Below are 21510 nucleotides of genomic sequence, written 5' to 3'. Positions count from 1 at the left end.
TCACATTAAATCAATGTGGAAACAACATAACTGTAGACTGTATGTTAAATATTGGACATTTTCGATGTTTGTTTATTGGAATCTTTTTACTAATTAAGATCAGTATCACTGATACCAATCCTGGCATTTATATTGCACTTTACTATGTACAGCTTCACAATCCTATCAGGAGTCTCTCCTCTGGATTATTAGGAGGCCATGATTGATAAAGGCCACTGGAGGGATTTTGTCCTGGACACCTGGGTTACACCCCTACTCTTTACGAGACGTGCCATGACCACAGAGAGCCAGGACTTCAGTTTAACGTCTCATCTGAAGGATGTGCTTTTTTTGTACGCTAATAAGATAGTTTTTATTTGGAAAACATTAAGATATGTCTAAGTCAAATTGCCATCGAAAATTTAAGACCTTTCATTATAAAATAAGACTTTTTATGGCCTTAAATTAAAAAAATCTAATTTAAGACTTTTAGGACCCACACAGACCCCAGGGTGAGCGCCCCCTGCTGGCCTCAACCTGGTTTTCCCAGGAGTCTCCCATCCAGGTACTGACAGACTCAACCCTGCTCAGCTTCAGTGGGAAACCAGTCTCGGGCTACAGGGGGATTCGGCTGCTGACAATTATGATGCCTCTACTAATTGGATTTATTTTTCTTCAATTTCTGGTCGTAAAATTATTATATCCATTCATCATTAATTTAAAACCAACTAAATTGCAAATTAACTGAATGTTTTTTTTTTTATCATTTAATATCAATTACAGAACATTAAAATATGATAACTTTTCATTTATGTGAACTTATACATTTATAATAGTTTATGTGAATATTGTGCTATTTAGTTGTGCCTAATATATAGTATTTTTTGGTTCTGTTTCTCTCTTTATCAGCTCTCTCTGAATTGGTGCTGTCAGTACCTTTCCCTCCACTTTAAAGTTTATTTTGCTCATTTATTTTCATGATAAATAAAGAATTCAAATGACTAGTTAAAACATTTGGTATCAATATTATGGTAACTCTTTACAATAAGACTTGCTTATTCTAAATGCAACTTGAGTATTCTTTTTTCATGTTATATAATGTTTTAAAATTGTCTTTAACATTCAGTTATCTATATGACTAATTGCAAGTACGAACACCTGCGGATTTGCAGCAAAAGCTATCAGTATTGATCAATTGATTTTGCAATAATGAAACTTATTTGCACAAGCAAACAGTGAAGATATTTCTTGTCAGTGTCAGTTCCAGGAAATCAGGACAATATGACAAACATTATCAACCACATCTCAATCAAGATAATAAGTGAGCGCGCCATAATCGGCCAATAAACGTTGCTTCGCTTACGATGCAAAAAAAACAGCTAGATAGCCAAGTCCCTTTTGAGACTATATATACACAGTGTACAGCAGAGAGGGAATCAAGTACCTCAGGCCTTCAAACAACCAAAGTCTTGAGAAATCCAACCAGACATACGAAAATATGAAGACTATTCTACTGCTCGCTTTCGCTGTCTTCGTCTCCGGTGCTCCTGCGAAACAAGAAAAGACTTCTGTGAAAGAAGGAAAGACTTTATTGAGAGAGCTTCTTCATAAGCTGGACGCCGCAATGAAAAATCTCCCAGTGGAGCCCGAGGTAAGATTTAACTTTAGTATAATAAGCCAAAACTGTCTACACTTTTAGACACCGAGCAGAGCATGATTGCAATATTCATTTTACCTGTTATTTCTAGGGGGAAAAAATCTTCCTGTATGATCTGAACACGGATGCCCCTTGCTCTGAGGTGAGAAGTTTTCATTGACTTACAACAGTAACATTAACAACGATCCAGCATATTTCTTTCATGGTCAGAGCTTAATAAGCTTTTTTGGGTTTGTAAAAATCGTTTTTGTGGACTTTTGCCAGTCTCTTATGTGGGAACATTTATGAGTCATTTAAAATATTTTTTTTCTGCTTTTATAATGCTAATATTTGAATTGAAAGGATTTGAGCCCTGGTCTTACCTGTGATTTCAATATCTTTGCAGGATGTGTTCTGCAAGGCTGAGCAAGAACTGAAGAAGATTTCGGGGCTTACTAAATATGATGATTTCCGTACTGATAAGACACTAATGAGGAATTTACATATGTATAACGTGCAAAATGGGGTAAGTTGAACTCTGAAACATAATGTCTTTTCCGTTCAATGCCTCCATCCTACCGGAGTTGAATAACCGTGACGTTTACTGTCTTTCAGACCACCTGCAAACATGTTGATGAAGGCTCTGTTCAAATCATCCTGCATGACTTCTTGAAAAACCTCAAGAAATGTGTCCAGAGTGCATTCAGCAAAAAATAATTTATAAAAGATCGTATTTATTTTTTTGTCTTTATTAACATATTATTTTTATAGCTGTAGTCTATCTAATTTTGTACCTGAAGAAAATTTGCACAAATGTATTTATCATTCTTAGATATGTTCTAATGTATTTTGTAAAGTACAGATTTTGTGCAGTATTTCTTTCAGTGCTTTAAAAATTTGATATTTTTACTTGCACTGAAACATCAATTTATAAAGCATTACTGAGGTTTTTTTTCTTTTTTTTCTTTTATTTTTATTGTATCTTGATGTTTAGATTGTTGTCTGGACTGAGTCTTGACTGTAATAGATAATGTAACCTTACAATATAATAAATATTAAAATACAATTTATGTATTATGCGTCTTTATTTTTTTTAACTTGTGAACAAAATAATGAACTTTTAAAATGCTTCTTAAAAAAGCTACTATATAGGACTCAAGGGTTTTAAAGAACCCGTTATGTTTGGAGGACTGTGAACTGGCCTTAAGGAGAAATCACTTAAATCATTACATAATTCTTTCACGTTTAACTGTTATTTCAATCTTTTGTAGTGTTTAAGTATTTTACGAGCTTTCAGACTATTTAATTAAAATTTCAAAAGGATCTATATATGAAGTGCCTAAAATAACCCTTTTAAGGTTTTATGTAGAACCTTTTCCTAAACAGCAAAGTTATTAAAAGGAGTCATTGTGTTACATGTATAATCTGCAATCTTTGTATTTCTTGTGCATGCCCTCAACAAGACTAAAGATGCCTTTTTGTGGAGTTAACACTGATTAATAATCATGCATGAAGCTATTAATCATTCATTTATTCATTCAATGCATAATTTATACTTGTTAAATATTTCATATGTTCACTGTTAATGAGGGATTTGTGTATTTTTTCTTGAGGGTGTTGTCTGTGTTCCAGAGGGCATATATCATGTGAAATGAATCACAGAAGCTTTGATACACTGATCAAATTCTAGAATTTGTAGTTCAACGGTGCTATTAATCTTTTCCCCGTTTCATTGTATTGAAAACAATCACACCTGGGGATTGTACCATGATAGTAGTTGAACAAACTCAGGGTTACAGGATTAGTTTAGAGTTGACAACACCAAACCAATCCAACCAGGCTTTGTTGGTACCATGATGCTGATCATCAACTTTCTCTGTCAACTCAGGCTTTGATCCTGAGTTTAGGTGTGATATCAGTAGCGAACAGCCAATCACATGTTGAGAAAGAGTGAAACTGAGATTAATTTCTCGCGAGAGAAGCAGCGCAATTCACTTATTAAATAAAAGTATTTTAAATAGTAAGAATGTAAACAAATTTACACAGCAAGAAGAAAACAGCTGTCTATGAAAGAGGACAACTAAAAGAAAAAGTCTCGCTACTGTATATCAGTGCAAGTAAAAGTTGTGAAGTTATTTTATACAGCTGATAAATGTATAGAGAGAATTGAACATATAAGCTCACATGTAGTCATTTTATAGCTTCATCTATTGATGCTAAAGCGTATTTATATTACCTTTATATATTTATTCATTTAAACTGCGTAATAATAATTGATGAACTAAAATTGTACATGTGTGATTGATAAAGGGTATAATAATTACATAAATAATATCTAAATCATACAAATGTATTATTCTAAATAAGCATCACTAAAAACCAGACGATTTTGTCTTTAAAAATCATTTGCTATGTAGTTACCTTTAATTTGGAGTAGAAACAGGTGGAGTGACTTTATTGCATCAGTCATGTGACACTTTGCTCACAGCTGATTGGTCCAAGTTCAGTTTGCAACCTCTTACCTAAAACATAACCTGCCCCGGACCAGGTTAGCCGTGGAGCGTAAGTTACTATGGCGATGAACACTGCTAAAAGCCAAACCACTTTCATGGTCCCTAAAACCCAGGGTTGACACAAACTAAACTGAAACATATCTGGCTAGCCACCTAAACCGGCTTCATGGTATAGGCCCCTGATATGCTTTTAGTGTTGCTTTATGCAGCTAAATTCACAGTTCGCTTAGTGTAAACATTGTATCAGTATGTGTGTTCCCTGGGAATCGAACCCATGACCTGGGTGTTGCTAGTGCTATACCAGTTTAGCTACTTTAGTGGGAATAAAATAGCCTTAGTTCCTTCAGAACGTATAGCAATGCCCTGGAAACCAACACAACACCTTAACACTGTGTAAAACTGCAAATAATAGCACATACGCCCCCTTGCTTTCACATGTGCTTATAGCAGTGAAATGTAGACCAGCGTCCCATAGTGGGAGCTCAAGAGAACATGTGGAGTGATATATAACCACACTGCATGGGTGCATGTATTATTCAAAGGCAATTCAAGAGCCAAGTGTGCACACGTCCCACAATACAGCACGCTTAAAGGGGCGCGAATGATCAGATACCTGTGCCTATCAGCCGCAGGGTCAACTCTATTACAGTCCTGGTGTCACGTAGCCTGGACTCGCTCTGGGTTAAAAAAAGTGACTTTGCACATAGCAGGTATATGCTAAAGCAATTCCCCTGAATCCTCACCAGTACAGCCATTCATTAAGTGATTCAGGATTGCACATAGCAATAAATGTTACAATTGTAACCAAAAAGTATTTTATATTTTGTCCTTTTCATGTCCTTCTCAGCTTACGCAAGGACTCTTTTCAAACATTTTGTAGATTGCTTCAGAATTTGCTGTTCTATTTTGATTTTCATGTAATTATAATTACATTTTAGGATTGAAGTTTTAAAATCTCGCTTTGGCTTGCATTGATACATTTAGCGTTAAAATATAGGGGTGATCCCATTATATTCAGAGTTAGTGAAAGTTATGTGTTACAATAATGCATTACTCCCTAAAAAAAGTTAAAGGGGTGGTAAAACACATTTTTTCAAAGGCTTGAATGTGTTTGTGGGGTGCACTGTAATGTGTTCATGCTTCGTTTTTAAAAAATTGCATTATTTCTCATATTTTTCACCTTTATTCTACACTGCTCTGTCCCTCCTTGTAAAAACGGTCTGATGGTTTCCGGGTTCTATGAAGCCAGTCCCTCAAAACTACGCAATGTGCTCAGATTGGTTAGCTGGCCCAGTGTGTTGTGATTCGCTAACCGACTAGTGCACGTTTTCCGGAAACGTCACGACTCTTACCTTTACCGGTAGCCTAGTTTGTGCTTTGGTGTATTATAAACGATGGCGTCAATAAAACCATACCAATTTGAGCCCGAATCAGACCCAGAGAATGTTAGTGAAGATGATCGAGCAGAACCTGTTCAAGAACGGCTGTTAAACGACGTTTCAGAAAGGTTTGTTTTTTGTTGTTCTCTCATTACCTTTTAGATACGCTGTTATTTAATTGTACTAATTATTATAGTATTAAAAAAAAATAAGCTTCATAAACAAGAATTTCATATAATCGTTCTAACAAATTATACTACAGTCCTCAAAGGGATTTTTTTTATAAAAAATGCAGATCTATAGTGATTGTTTCTGACTGTATGGCACTGTTACTTTTGTATTTTTAGAACGATTGTAGCCAAATATCTGTCGCCAGAACTATAAACCCAAAACGAACACTAAACATCGGCTGCCAAATCAAACAGAGAACCATGTTTAGCATGCCTGTAGATAAACAATACATAAAAGCTCTAATCAAAGAATAATTTACACTAATTCCAAGTTCGCTGTTGAGATTTAAAAAAAGTTTGTAACATTATGTGTTTGTCGGATAACGTTAAGTATGAAGGAGCATTTAACAAACCAGCAGAGCCAAACAGCGTTGTCGTTTGTTTACTTCCTTGCTACAACGTACAATTAACAATACAAACTATTACAGGAAAATACGACGAAAAAGAAATCATACTTACAGGTTGTGGCCCGTAAACAAATGCTTCTGTTTTTAAAGTTGGAGCTGCTCCATCTTTCAGGACAAGCCGATGTGCGAATCCTGCATTGAACTCGCGAAGATTGTGGAAGCTTTCCTCCATAAAATGTGCAGCACAGAGAGCGAGATTTGGGTCATAATTAACCATTGATCCCTAACTCCCGCGTCCCTAGGAAGGCTCAACAAAGTGGACCTGCAACCGGGATGAAAATAACAGCGTTTCGACAACTCATCTCCAAAACAGCAATATAAAATGCCCTCGCCCCGCTTATTAAGTATTCTCGGAGGAGGGGTTTATGTAAATAATGGGGCTTACTGACGTCAGCAACCCGGGAGGATTGTCGTGTAGTCCAAAACCGGCTGTTTGCTGTAGTCCTTAGAAATTGAATTTTTTAAAAGCAAATATCTCCCTTTGCTTTGTATCTGCCCAACTTTGAGCGCTGTAACTTTGCAGATGTTGTTTATGCTCAAACAGCAACATTACACACTAGCTAAAGTTAGAAAAGTGAAATCGTGTTTTACCACCCCTTTAATAATTAAAGTAATGCATTACGTTACTTTTGCGTTACTTTTTCTCACCTGGGCTGGGCTTTCTTGTTTGTTTTTTAATAACACACCAAACCAAAAGTGAAATGAAAGTCCTATGTCTCAGGCTGAAGGAAATGCAAATTAACGTCTGTGAATTTCACACTTCAGCAATAAAAACTAAAAAATTAAACACAAATGTGGTTTATCTAAAGTCATTTTTGTTTAATATGGTTGAATGTGATCATCAAAAGTCAGCAGCAAAGAAACTGATTAATAAAGTGAGATTAAATACATAAAGTATATGTATTATTTAACATTTAATGATTACAGGTTTGCAAGTTTTTAACAGGATATTTTGTTGTAAATATTAAAAAGTAATACGGTACTTTACTGGTTACTTGAAAAAAAGTAATCGGATTATGTAACTCGCATTACTTGTATTGCACCGACTTGTAATCACACAAATACTATTTCATTTGATTTTCTCTATTTTATCAAAATTATGACATTATCACTCACCATGCCTATTACTTTATCACTCACTGTCCTAAAATTAAAATACATATTTTAAACAAAAACTTGGTAACACTTTATTTTACAGTGTCGTTAAATATGTTACATGTCCTTACCGTAGAAATAACAGTAAGTTATGCATAATTACATGCAACTAACCCTCAACCAAATCCTAATCCTACCCTAACATGTTGTTAATTAATATTACTCATTTAAATATATAATTACACTGTAACTATACACTGTAATGACATCTTAAAATAAAGTACCAAAAGCTTTATACGGTTCCACAAACTTTCACCAATAAAATCTTCAAAAAAAGGCCTATAGATCTTATTAGTATACCCAGTGTAATAACACTTGAAAACATATGGCTGCTGTGTCTGATTTAAACTGTAAGATGATTTGTGTCAGTCTAAAACTGTGCTGTAGTCTCATTCCGTTCATTTAAAGTCAACATGAATTCAAAATGGACAATTCTTATATATTTTTAATGGAATTATGTAGTATTTATCATAAATTATTTATCCATGCATATCTATTTTTTTTATTATTATTTTTTTTTACTGTGCCCTTGTAATCTTTTATCAAAATAACTCCCTCTTGCAACAATATCTCTTCTCTGATGATGCGTTTATGGGCATGAGGGCGGGGCAACCTGTCACTCACATGAGATCCACCAATATCAAAGACCCACCCTGCATTTTTTTATTCAAGAAGTTTCACTTGGAAATATTGGTGCGTTCCTGTCATATCAGGAAAATATTATTTTCAAGTTGAAAGCACATGAACGCCACCACAAAGTTTTGGGATTTTCTTTGAGCCCTGACCTTGGGAGCGTGTCAGTGAGAAATATGTGTAATATACCACGGAATACCACAATACATAAGTTATGTATTTAGCAGTGACACTTGTCAGACTTATTCTAACTTATTGTTCATTTACAACAAAATAAGCTAATTCCCTGCACAAAATACAATAGCATTGTAATATAATATAACAAGTAACCATATATAAAGTTTATGTGGCTCCATAAATTAATTAAAAACATAAAAAATCTAAACATTGGCTACCTGGTGCACATTCTTTGTTCTTTATTTTAAGTAGAGTTTAAGAACCTTGCTGTATTCTTGGGACACCGCCACCATCTTGCACCGATGAAAGTGACTTGAACGCACGTCGACTTCCACAACTGGTAAATACGACATTCTCAAAAGGATTTGTGCTGTCTTCACTTGCTATGGGAAATTTCCTGGGAAACTTCTGAAGTCGACTAACATTCAAAGAATACCAGTCACAGCAGCGATCGTTCTCCCCTCCCCGCATAAAGTTCATGCCTGCCCATCTCGGGAACTTACTTGGATATCAAAATGATCCCCGAGTGGTAAATAGGACCTGAGAGGGCGTCCATGTCCAATTTTTAACTAACTCATATTTCCGATAGCACGTGAATGAAGCATTGAATGTCACAAGAAAGAAAATAATATGGCAACTTTTCATGACTTTAAATGTTAGAAATGGTTGTAACTATTTTACACTTTTTACTTAGGCCTATATGTGTTAACCCATATTGCTAGGCTACATTCATACTTGATTTATACATAAACTTTAGTTTGTTTTGTTCTGACAGAAAACTTAGGCTATAGGCTAGGCCTACTTGTTTAACAGCTAAATTCAATGGGGCTCTTTATTTAAAATAAATGAATAAAAAAGTGCAAACACCATATAGCCCATAGACAATGTGACATTCTAACCCGATCACATACTATTTTAGAAGTTGTAGATTTCGGCTGACTTAACTCATACGATGTGGTTGTTAAGGAAACGTACAATTTATTTTTTTTATTTTTTTTGGGAACTATATGAAGAGACCCCGGGGTGTAAGCAATTAATAAATTCGCAAGAACGTAAAATAGTGACGAATCGCCTTGATGAGTATGAGCTTGACATTGAAGTATGAGCTACAAAGAAATTAACACAACATTGAAGACGCGCCCAAAATTCACCTCTGAAGGACGGCCTCAAGTTTCCCGGTAACAGTATCCCCTTGGATAACCCCGTGAGTTATCGCTTGGAGACACCGCGGGCAAATGCCTAAGGTTGCTTGGCGCGTGATGATGATAGGAACGGACTAATAAAGCACACTGGGTTCGCGGTCTGCCTCCGCATTGGCTACATCTCATATGTTGCTGCTGGCGCTGTATGAATAATTTAAGCGCCGGTGTCTTAACTCTGCCGTTCTCGTACGGAGACTCGGAGTGTCGGCCCGGAAACAACCGCTTGTCCCGCTGAGGGAGAGGGGGTTCGCCACATCTTCCAGGAGACCTTCACCCTCATTCTGTCAGATATTCTTTGCTCTGAAATAAAAACATGAATTCACTTTCTCTCTCTGTCTCTCTCAGACACGCATGTCCAGCAACCCAGCCTGTTCTCACGTAAATGCGTCTCTATAGCACGTGAGCAACCCAAAGTTCTCAAGCAGGCTAGCTAGGCTATCATAAAAATAAAGGTAGGCTATTTCTTTAAATAGCCATTTCAGAGTGTATTGCTTTGAACATTAAAATATTCCTTCGCACGCTTCTTTAGATCTATAAATGAAGAAGTTTTTTTTTTGTAGAATTTATAAAACAACCCGGAAAGGGGGTTTGCTATATTATTTTTTAAAATACTTTACGTAGGCCTATTGTCAGTCAGATAATTTCCATATATTAGACTGTTTTTTTGTTTTGTTTTTTACAGAATTTCCCAAAATAAGAAATCGAATTAAATTAATTCACTATTATTGGCTAGTTCCCATGCGATTTCCTTGAATTGTCGAGTTACTAAAAGGTTATTCCAGTCCATTTAGAATTCTTGAAGATTTCTATTCAGGATTGAACTGTAGCCTACGAAACAAATAAAAAGAGCTGTGTTCAGTTGATTATAAGAGTAGGCTAGGCTATGAGTGTTTCATGGGTTTCAGATTACATCCCTTTAGAATTTTTGATTGGTAAAAAGGTGATGGAAACTCAAATAGCCTGAACTGAAGCAACAGTTCTTTGAACATTGCTCTGAAACATGCAATTCCTTATGACACATGAGTGTTTTTGCCTATAGGCCTCTACCTTTCAGTAGATCATCAATAATTCAGTCCCCACCACTGGCCACATGCCCTGCTCTGTGCTCAACTTAGATTGGTTTACACTGTTGTTTGAGGGTTATGATATAAAAAAGTATTACCGATCTTAATTATTCATGATCCGCCTTCTCCAATTAATTTAACCCTCCTTCATAATCCCATTAGTTTAACTATACTTAAATTTGGACTGATGATCGTTCTTGGCAATTAGGAATGATTATAATTTAGGCTGGGCGGGGGATTGCAGTGCTATTACGTATTTTAAAACCTTTTAACACTTCTTTGGAGAACAATTTAAAAGAAATGCGAATTTTAAATAGGCTTTAGAACTTAATGTTATAGAAGTAGCCTATTTAATACATGCTAAAACGAATTTTGCAATTACCTATTACAAATAAAAGAAAAAGAATAACCTGCACTGACAGTTATACTGAGGACATTTGAGCATTAGTTTTGTTTTTTACTGTATCCGATACTGGCTTTTTTTTTCAAAGAAGAGGAAAATAACTAAAATGTTTATATAAAATAAAACACCATAAACAACTATTTTACATTTTGTGTAATGTAAAAAAAAATGAATGAAACTTAAGTTGCCTACTTCTGAACTGTTTGGCTCTAAAATGTAAAATTAACTAACTCTTAATTTAGTCCAACAAAATGATTAACGGAAACTTGTTGGCCTCTATATCAAATTTATCAACCTTTTTAGCCTATAATTTAATTTAAACATACCAACACTTAAATAATAACTGTCTAACTTTCTTCGATGATAGACTATCTATCTATTTTTGTTAGTATTATTATTATCATTTTGTATACAGTAATGCATGCAAATCTACAACGACATCGTCTTTAACATAACTTCACAATTAGCGACTTCTTGAAACATGACAGTGAACTGGAACGATCATCGTCTTACCTGAACAGCGTCTCTTCTCCTTCCCCTGAGCCTGTAAGAAGCGTTTCCTGACTAACAACTCTCCCTTCAGCTCTCTGCCTGTTTTATACCAATATACAATTAATATTGCATCGCCATTACTTAATAATTTCAAATCCCTCTCTGCCCAAAAGCCGTGACAGACATTTATTATTCAGCGGTGTCTCATTCTTAAAGTTGGAAAACCAGAGATAGAAAGAGGAGAAAATAGCCTATAAGGTTGGCTTGCATTTTTCTTTTTGTTCTCTCTATAAATATTATTTAAATTAGTTGGTGATTGGTCTATATTATTTCATTAATGTTTAAACACAATTGAACTGAAGCTTATTAATAAAACAACGCAGGTCTTAAAAATTAATGATATTACAAGGATTTTGCCGCGAGTTGCTTTCGTTGTAGGATACTATATTGTTTATGTAAGATGAAAATGGTGCATATATTTATATATATATATATATATATATATATATATATATATATATATATATATAAAATACAATATTATCTTTTTGATTTCTTTTCCCATATGACGTGATAAGACACCAGACACTTTGTCCTGTTTTTTTGTTTTTATATATATATATATGTGTGTGTGTGTGTGTGTGTGTGTGTGTGTGTGTGTGTGTGTGTGTGTGTGTGTGTGTGTGTGTGTGTGTGTGTGTGTGTGTAATTAAAATAATAATTAAAAAAGTCCACAGAGGTTTTGAAAAAAAATCAATTTATTAAATAACATTCAAAGTCACACTATAGTGGAGTTTAAAGTGAGGGTGATTGCAGTGGCTTCATTAATGCAAATCAAATAGCAGCATTCTTTACACCATCAGTTTTTGCATATTAGGATCACTTCGACTGATGATCGAAAAATATAAATATAAAATATATATTTAGTGACATTTTGTGAGAACGTGATTTCCACCATGTAGCCTATGCAGTCACATCTGACAAGACATTCAAACGAATACAAACGCTATACACAGATTTCAATGGACATTTCATGTGATAGCCTACTATCGTAACTTGTGCGCAAATTGTATAGTAATATAAATAAGTATTTAAATACCTAAAACACACGTACACACTTCAAAATATAATTTCACGTGTGATAATACTGAAACAAAGTTTTTTAGCCGTTCAGTTAGTCTCCTATAAATGTATTCAGAGTTTATTTCAAATTAAAGCTTTTAAGGATTGAACAGTATTGCTTTTTAATGTAGTGGTAAATTAATATTTATTTTGTTTTACTCAAATACAATTTTAAAAAATTACATTACGATGCCCATGTTACACAGTGCATTTTGCTTTATAAACCATTACGACGTGTAATCACACTCAGCTTCATAAACAAATTACACATTAAGTGCTCCATGATTTTCGTTAGTTTTACTTGCTCGTATAGCTAAATACAAAGTTACATGAACTCTGTAATGTAAACTGTGATCACAGATTAATCAAAATAATTTTAAGTTTGTTTAAAAGGTCAACGTGTGCGAATTATTCAATGGCCTTCGGTGGATTGAGAGATTTCTGTCAGTAACTTTCGGGTTGATGTTTCTCGACCTCGCACAAACCAAAATGACTGTAACTTTTGAGGTTAAAATGAAACGTAAAAATACAGATCCCTTTACACAGAAACCTTTCGTTTTGACTTCTATGTGAGGGGGAGACACGCTTTTATTAGGTACAGACCCCATGGAATAATTCGCACACTGGTTACATCAATTGGAGGCAATATGAAATGTCTGTATAGGCTTAATAATGCTTAAAAGAAGAAATTTAGATCCCTGTGGTGTTCCTAAAATGTCTCCTTTGCTCTAACAGCATTAGTGCACTGCTGAATATTTCATCCGTTTCTGTTTTTGCCGTTGATTGCAGAACCAAACCCGAACCACGTTCTTCTTTAGATCCAACTTCTCCGCGATTGCCGCGATTTTCTCAGACGACGGTCGCGGTTGGATGGCGAAATACGCCTCGAGCGATCGCTTCTCCGGAGCCGCGATGGACGTTCGCTTCCGTTTCCTCTCGTTCCCGTTAAAAAGGTCCGGTTTCCCGTTTTTCTCCCTGTAAGCCGCTTCAGCCTCCTCCAGCCAGGCTTGGAGAACGGGTTTGAGGGCGATCATGTTGTTGTGGGAAAGCGTTAGGGACTCGAACCTGCAGATGGTGCTCTGGCTCAGCGAGCCGACCCCCGGTATCTTGAGGTTGGCAAGGGCAGAGCCCACATCAGCCTGGGTCACTCCGAGCTTTATCCTCCGCTGCTTGAACCTCTCCGCGAACGCCTCCAGCTCTCTGGGATCGGACTCCACGTCGTTGACGCACGCCATCCCGTTGTGGACCGACAGGGCGTGCGGGTGGCCCATGGCCATGGCTTGGTGTAAGTGACCCATTTGCAGGTGGTGCTGGTGGGCTTGAGTGCTCATCTCCGGCGTCGCACCCATGCCGCTGACCGATAAACTCGAAGAAATGTGGTCGAGCAGATCCCCCTCCAGGGTCTGGTGGCTGAGGTGGTGGTGGTGGTGGTGCGAGGGCAGGTTGGATGACGGGTGGGATATGGGCACTGTGGACGAAGAAGAGGTGCAGGGCACGCTGCTCATGGTATGGTAGGTGACGTCCGTCTTGAAAGGGTGACTCTTGCCGTGACTGTGAGACACCAGGTCAGCCGCTGCCAGAGCTTCAGCGCGGGCCAGTAGACTCTCATCAAAGCCGCTGAATATATTGCCCTGGAGCTGCAGGGAAGAGCGCGCATGTGGAAGTCAATGGGGAATTGTGTCAACTCTGGATTAAAGAACATTCCCAAGCACCCTCCTCAAAAGCACAGGTCATAAAAATTAATATGAAAGCAGCAGCTTTGCTTGGATAGGCATGTGGGTGAGGGAGAGAGGGAGTCAGAGGGAAAGAAAGGAGAGCCTGGGGAGGGAGGGATGGAAGCTGGAGCAACTCAAAACACCTCAAAGTGACAGAATGGAGACAATACGAGGAGTTTAGCGCGAGACGTACCTGCGGGGCAGGTAGACACACCCGCCGCATGCCCTCGGAGCTCGGGTGCAGCGCAGGGTGCATGGAGAAGTGCTGCTTGCCGTTCATGGCCATCATCTTCGGTGCGCACCTTGCAGGTGAGTGGACCTGACATGGAGGCGACGCGGCGCTCTGGCTCGACGCTCCTCGTGTGTGCGGTTTCCATTGGCAGCGCCTCCCGGGCTCTACACACACACACACACACGCACACACACACACACACACACTCCTCACACCGTCCTCCCGCCTCCACCTGTTACTCTATTCAACTTACAAGATGCGAGTCGGGAAAGAGTAAGCTTCTGTAGGATGGTAGGTAGGCTTACTTACCACATGCAAAACGTTAGACAGTATTTCAATAATTTAACTCATCAGCGAAGTGATTTCTTTTAAATCATATGATACAACTAACTATTAATAATAATTGTTTTATCTTTAATTTATATATATAAATTAAAGAAGATAGAATAGATAAATAAATATATAATATAAAGTATATATAAATATATATATATATATATTTTATATATACAGTATATATAAAAAATATATAAATATAAAGAAGATAAATATATATATATATATACACACACACACACACACACACATGTATATACAGTGCTGGTCAGAATTATTTGCCCCCTTGGTAAATATGATCAAAGATGGCTGTAAAAAATAAATCTGCATTGTTTATCAATTTGATATTTTATTTAAAAAACATGCAAACATCTAACCTTTTATTGAAGTAAAATAATTGAAAGTGGGGGGAAAATCACATTATGAAATAAATGGTTTTCTCCAAAACACATTTGGAACAATTATCTGTCCCCTTTTATTAAATACTTTTTGCAAACTTCCTTTTCCAAGATAACAGCTCTGAGTTTTCTCCTATAATGCCTGATGAGTTTGGAGAACACCTGACAAGAGATCACAAACCGTTCCTCCATACAGAATCCCTCCAGATCCATGTTGGCGCTTCTTCTCTTCAGTTCAGCCCACTCATTTTCTATAGGATTCAGGTCAGGGACTGGGATGGCCATCAGATGCTTGGTTTTGTGCTCAGTTACCCATTTTTGTTTTGATTTTGATGTTTGTTTTTGGATCATTGTCCTTCTGGAAGATCCAAACATGACCTGTTATAAGATTTCTAACACAGGCTGTCAGGTTTTGATTTTTTATCTGTTGGTATTTGATCGAATCCATGATGCCATGTATCTGAACAAGATGTCCAGGACCTCTTAGCATTAAAGATACAGCAGAGTATTTCATTTTATACATGGGGAACTTTTTTTATCCCTGTATGAAACAAACCCATATTAAGTGTTTGCTGCCAAAAAGCTTCTTTTTTTTTTTTATCTGTCCATAGAACGTTTGAAAAGTAACTGACACTATTCTGGAACTTCAAACGGGACGGGTTCTGTGGTCAGGTGAAACAAAAATTAGCTTTTTTGGCAGCAAACACTTTTATACTGAGGAGGCAAAAATTATTTAATAAAAGAGGGCAAATAATTTTTCCCAATGTGTTTTGGAGGAAAACATTTATTTCATAATGTCATTTTCCCCCTGCTTTCAATTCTTTTACTTCAATGAAAGGTTCGATTTTTGCTAAATATTTTTAATAAAATATCAAAAGGATTAACAATGCCAAGTTATTTTTTACAGCCATCTTTGGTCATATTTACCAAGGAGGCAAATAATTCTGACCAGCACTGTATATGGAACACGATGCATTAAGAGCCGAGGGGTGAAAACTTTTTGATTTTGAAGATCAAGATATATTGTATTTAATTTGGACATCATCCTGTTCAAAAGTTTTCACCCCAAGCTCTTAATGCATTTGTTTCCTTCTGGAGCATCAGTGAATATTTGAACCTTTTTACTAGTTGTGTTTGAGTCCCTCAATTGTCCTCAGTGTGAAAAGATACAGTCATTTGAAAGGGTTCAAATATGCAAAACAAATGCTGGAAAACAGAAGAATTTGCAGGACCTGAAGTTTTTCACATTGGGCAGTTTAACTGCGCAGAACAAACAACGGATTCAAGAACAACCATCACAAAAAAAAGCCATCGATCATCTGGGTAACAGCACAGTATTAAGAATCAAGGGTATGTAAACTTTTCAATAAAGAGATTAATGAAGCTAGCTGTTGTCCGGTCGATACCAAAGTCAAACCAATGATTTGCCAACTCGGTATTAGAAGAAAATGTAATACAAAAAAAAAAATTAGACAAGCAAAAAAAAAACAAAAAAAAAAATTTTTTATATGAGCACCACTGAATTCCCCAGCTCAAATTGGTTTGGTGAATAAATGAATGGCATTGCAGTTGGCCACTGGAAGTAAACACCTGTTCTTCTTCTGTGTCTGAGTGACGTGGCGAAGAGAAGCCAGGCAGCGCAGTGACACAGATGCACCATCCGATCTCATCCACCTCTCCTGTTCCCCCAGACGTTCAATTATTCATCTGCTATGTGGCGGGCATCCATTACCTCTCTGGCATTTTCTCATTCATTACGCAGATTTGCAACAATACATACTTTTTTTAAAGTCTTGACAAAATTGTAAACAGTCTTGTTGTGCCAACTGTGTCATGATATTCCCTAATCTTGCTTATAATACCATTTATGATAAAGTCATGTCCCTATCCTTGCAAGATAAAGTTTCAAGTCATGAATATTTTAAAAGCATAACCTAAAAATGCCCCATTCATAGCCTATCGGTTCATCTTGATTTACATGAACAGTTACTTCTTCCTTAGTCTTTGTGTAATCTTGAATTGAGCGTCAAAATAAATTCAATGTAGCCTATTGTTTAATCTGTCATGTGGTACTTTTTTATTTGTGGTCAAAAGCTTCTTTGATACTCTAAATATCAAAAACTATATAGATACAGGTTTAACCCTGTTGCTTTTCGGGGATCTTGAAATTTGCCTTTCTGTTGGTTTAGTGCAGGTAATGTCCACAATTAAGTGATTTATTATTTGTCAAGACAAATATAGGCTACGTTTGTAAAATATGGTGTATTATTAATAATTTTGTATATTACAAGACAAAAATGTAGGCCTAATGGGTCAATGGGGTTCAGCTTTCTGGATATAATAAAGTAGGCTACAATGCAGTAAATATTAACTATATATATATATATATATTAGGGCTGGGAAAAGATTAATTGCAATTAATCGCTTCCAAAATAAAAGTTTGTGTTTACATAATATATGTGTGTGCACTGTGTATTATCATTTTGTATATATAAATACACACACATGCATGTATACATAAGAATTTTTTTTAGATATAAAATATTTATATATAATATAAATTATAAATAAATATATACAGTATATACATGAAAATATTTCTTAAATATATACATGCATGTGTGTGTATTTATATATGTTATGTGGATGAACCCAATCGCAGACAGCAAATGATACACACAGGGTTTATTAACAACAAAAACAGAAAACAAAACCCACAATGGGGCAAAACAAGACACAAGGCTCAGTGGTTCATGTAGGTTGTCTACAAACCAAAAGGTTGGTGGTTTGATCCACGGTTCCACCTGACCAAGTCTCGAGGTGTCCATGAGCAAGACACCTAACCCCAGCTGCTCCAGACGACCCGGATGGTGCCTTGCATGGCTGACACCGCCGTCGGTGTGTGAGTGAATGGGTGAATGCGAGGCAAATATGTAAAGCGCTTTGGTGGCCATTGGGTCTGTGAAAGCGCTATATAAACGCAGTCCAAGTATGTCACAACGTCAAACAATGAACCGGCACAAGACAGCAAGCACAAGGGGATTAAATAGGGAACACTAATGACGAGGACAGGTGAAACTGACTAGACAATGACAAGTCGAGGGTAACAAGGGGGCGGAGTTACATAACGAGACAACACAAGCACATTGCCTTTTGTTTGTTTTGTACACAAAACATGGGTCTGTCATGATCCTGCCACAAGACTAGGAAAAATCAAGGACATGGCAGAATCATGACAGAACCCCCACCTTAAGGAGCGGCTTCCAGACGCTCCTCAAGGAGACATCAAACACGGGACAAGAATGACTGAGACATGGACATGACCCAACAAAACATGACAAATAACAAGGGCATACAAGAATACACAATGACAGGGTTAGGGTGAAAGATCAGAAATAATAAACAAGGAAGGGGAGGCGGCGAAAACACAGTTCGTGGGGGGTGGTCCAGGGTGAATAGGTGGACTAGGGGTCTTTGGTTGACTAGGTGAAGATCTTGGGTGGGGAGTCCGGGGAGAACTGGACGAGCACACACGAGGAACAGTCCGAGGTGAGGTGGAGACAAGGGGTACACCGAGAGGTAGAACAGGGATCCGGACAGGGGAAACAGTAGAAGGCATAACAGGACTCATGACAGGGGAAATAGGTGACCGTGGAGGTGAAACTGGGACTGAGCTCAAAGAAGATGGCTGGGATCCCATGCTCCACATCTCCGAATCTGGTACGGCGCTCTCGGCAGCTGACTGGGGTACGGCGTTCTCTTCAACAGTGGGCATAAGACTGGGGGACACAACAGGACTGGACGGAACTTCTCGGATCTTTGCAAGACAAGACAAATAATCAGAAAGGGTCTTAGCCGCAATGACGACCGGCATCTCCTGACGAGCAGAAACTGCTTGCAGAACCTCCTTAGCTGCTAGATTGGCCGCAACTCTCTTAGTAGGTAATGGGACAGCGCTTGCAGCAGCGGGCTCTGGGACAGCGCTTGCAGCAGCGGGCTCTGGGACAGCGCTTGCAGCAGCGGGCTCTGGAACAGCGCTTGCAGCAGCGGGCTCTGGGACAGCGCTTGCAGCAGCGGGCTCTGGGACAGCGCTTGCAGCAGCGGGCTCTGGGACAGCGCTTGCAGCAGCGGGCTCTGGGACAGCGCTTGCAGCAGCGGGCTCTGGGACAGCGCTTGCAGCAGCGGGCTCTGGAACAGTGCTTGCAGCAGCGGGCTCTGGGACAGCGCTTGCAGCAGCGGGCTCTGGGACAGCGCTTGCAGCAGCGGGCTCTGGGACAGCGCTTGATGAAGGATGGGAGGCTCCCCTCCACCTCCTCTTTCTTCTAGGTCGGGAAGCAGAGACCATAGCCAGAACTGAGACTGGTTGGGCAAGCACAATGGGAACTGTGTCGGGCGAAGGAGGGGCTTTCTCTGGCAGGATTGACTCCGTCGCTGAGGACTCTGAAGGCGAGTCCCACGAGTAGTACGAAGTGGCACTGCTTCTGGGTACCGCGTTGCATAATCCACTATGACTAAAGCAAAGCGATGCCCCCGTGCAGATCGCTCTAATGGCCCGATGAGGTCCATTCCAATTCTCTCGAAGGGGACCTCTATCAAAGGAAGAGGACACAAAGGTGCTTTTGGGTTGACCGGTGGATTCACCAGCTGACATTCACGACAAGAGGCGCACCACTTGCGCACATTCTCGTGAATGCCCGGCCAAAAAAATCGGGTCATTAGACGATTGAGTGTAGCCGCCTGCCCTAAATCCCCAGCCATTGGATTACAATGAGCCGCCTGAAAAAGCATTTCCCGGCGGCTTTTCGGAACTAACAATTGCGTTGTATCTTGCTTTGACTGGGTGTCCTGGGTCACCCGATACAACTTATCTTTTATAATCGCGAAATAAGGATATGAAAGAGGCCGGTCTGGGTGAAGAGGCTGCCCGTCGATTGTGCGGACCTGATCAAATGCGTTTTTAAGCGTTTCGTCCCAGGACTGCTCCAGAGGAAAATCATCACGCTCTGAAAGTTCTCTTCTTTCAATCGCGCTCCGTTCCTCCGGAACAGACTCCGATGGTCCCGGAACAGCCTCCCCCACCTGAGCAACCGCTTTCTTCCCACGCTTCCTTTTTGTCCCAGAAGCATCCGCACACAAATGTCCCAATAAAGTTTTGAACCCTGGCCAATTGGTCCCCAAAATCAGCGGATGCCGGAGGTGCTGACTAACTGCCACCTCCACACTATGCTTTTGTCCCCTGAATTGGATAATGACTGGCATTAAGGGGTATTCTATCACCTCCCCGTGCACACACCTCACCTTAACCGCGCGGCTCTTATCCAATACCTCGGATTGCATCAGGCTTTGATGAATTGAGGTTTGGTTACAGCCTGAATCCACCAAAGCCTGATACGTACCCCCCTTTATACTCACAGGTATTTGGTATAATCCGCCGTGACCGGGAGCAGCCTGCGGCGTGTCGGGAACCCTGACCAGTGTCCCTACCTCCATCACTGGACACTGATCGACAAAATGCCCAGGGTCCCCGTAACGCCAACAGGCCGGCCCAGACCTTCAGGCCGCTCCAATGGCGGGAAGTGGGTCAGGGGGTTGGCGTGGGGAGAGCGTGTGTGTCGGAGCCGAAACGCTGCTGGCCGCGGCGTTGAACCTCCGAGGTGCTGGCCTCAGACCCGAACGTGGCTCCATTGCGACCCCAGGCCTCCATCGTGGTGCTGGTCTGGGCGGAGCCGACCCTCTGAACCTGGGAGTAGGGACAGTGGGAGAAGAAAAAGTGGAAGAAAAAGAAGAAGAGAGAGAGGACGATGGCAGGCTTTCACCGACCCCTGGGCACGCCACCAGCTGGTCCTCCGCCAATTGGATGGCCTGGTTCAGCGACGTCGGGCGGTGGCACTGGACCCACTGCGAAGTCCTCTTTGGCAGCCTCGCCACGAACTGCTCCAGCACCACCTGATCGAATTATTCTCTCGACGTCGCGATCTGCGGCCATCAGCCACTTGCGGCACGCGTCCCGGAGCTGTTGCGCAAACACGAAGGGTCGGCCAGACTCCCCGAGTTCCAGAGACCGGAACCGTTGTCTACTCTCCTCAGGGGTCCGACCGACCCGCTGGAGAATAGCGCGCCTCAGGTCCCGATAGACCAGGAGGTTCTGGACTGGCAGTTGTTGTGCGGCGATCTGTGCTTCTCCAGACAGCAAGGGGATCAGCCGCATTGGCCAGTCCGAGATGGGCCAGCCCCCAGCCTCGGCCGCCTTCTCGAACAAGTCGAGGAATGCCTCCGGATCGTCATTCGGACCCATTTTCTGAAGGGGAATGGATACGGCCGAGGCAGATGCTGGTGTTGAGGAGCTGGCCCGTTCCTCCCAGTCTATCCAGCTCCGGAACAGCTCGCGGTCCTCTTGTTGGGCCCTGAGTAGCATCTCGAAGCGACGATCCTGCTCC

General features: G+C 39.6%; 2 protein-coding genes across 2 annotated transcripts; one reads left to right on the top strand and one right to left on the bottom strand.

The window, feature by feature from the left end:
- Window positions 1-152: 152 nt before the first annotated feature.
- Window positions 153-2681, top strand: il13 (interleukin 13). The gene is made up of 4 exons (XM_077197290.1): window positions 153-1630; window positions 1728-1778; window positions 2022-2141; window positions 2231-2681. Exons 1-4 carry the CDS (start codon window positions 1478-1480, stop codon window positions 2330-2332), a joined length of 426 nt encoding a protein of 141 aa, XP_077053405.1. The 5' UTR covers window positions 153-1477; the 3' UTR covers window positions 2333-2681.
- Window positions 2682-12010: 9329 nt separating this feature from the next.
- Window positions 12011-14575, bottom strand: pou4f3 (POU class 4 homeobox 3). The gene is made up of 2 exons (XM_077248586.1): window positions 14301-14575; window positions 12011-14029 (listed from the first exon to the last, which is right to left on the bottom strand). The coding sequence occupies exons 1-2, from the start codon at window positions 14394-14396 to the stop codon at window positions 13130-13132; spliced, it is 996 nt and encodes a 331-aa protein (XP_077104701.1). The 5' UTR covers window positions 14397-14575; the 3' UTR covers window positions 12011-13129.
- Between the last annotated feature and the right edge of the window lie 6935 nt (window positions 14576-21510).

The sequence above is a fragment of the Siphateles boraxobius genome, unplaced genomic scaffold (assembly GCF_051911475.1).
Source record: "Siphateles boraxobius isolate OS27281-9 unplaced genomic scaffold, OSU_SipBor_1 11, whole genome shotgun sequence".
NCBI classification, from domain to species: Eukaryota; Metazoa; Chordata; class Actinopteri; order Cypriniformes; family Leuciscidae; genus Siphateles; species Siphateles boraxobius.
Note: the sequence above shows the minus strand (reverse complement) of the source record. Positions and strands in the feature narration are given on the sequence as shown.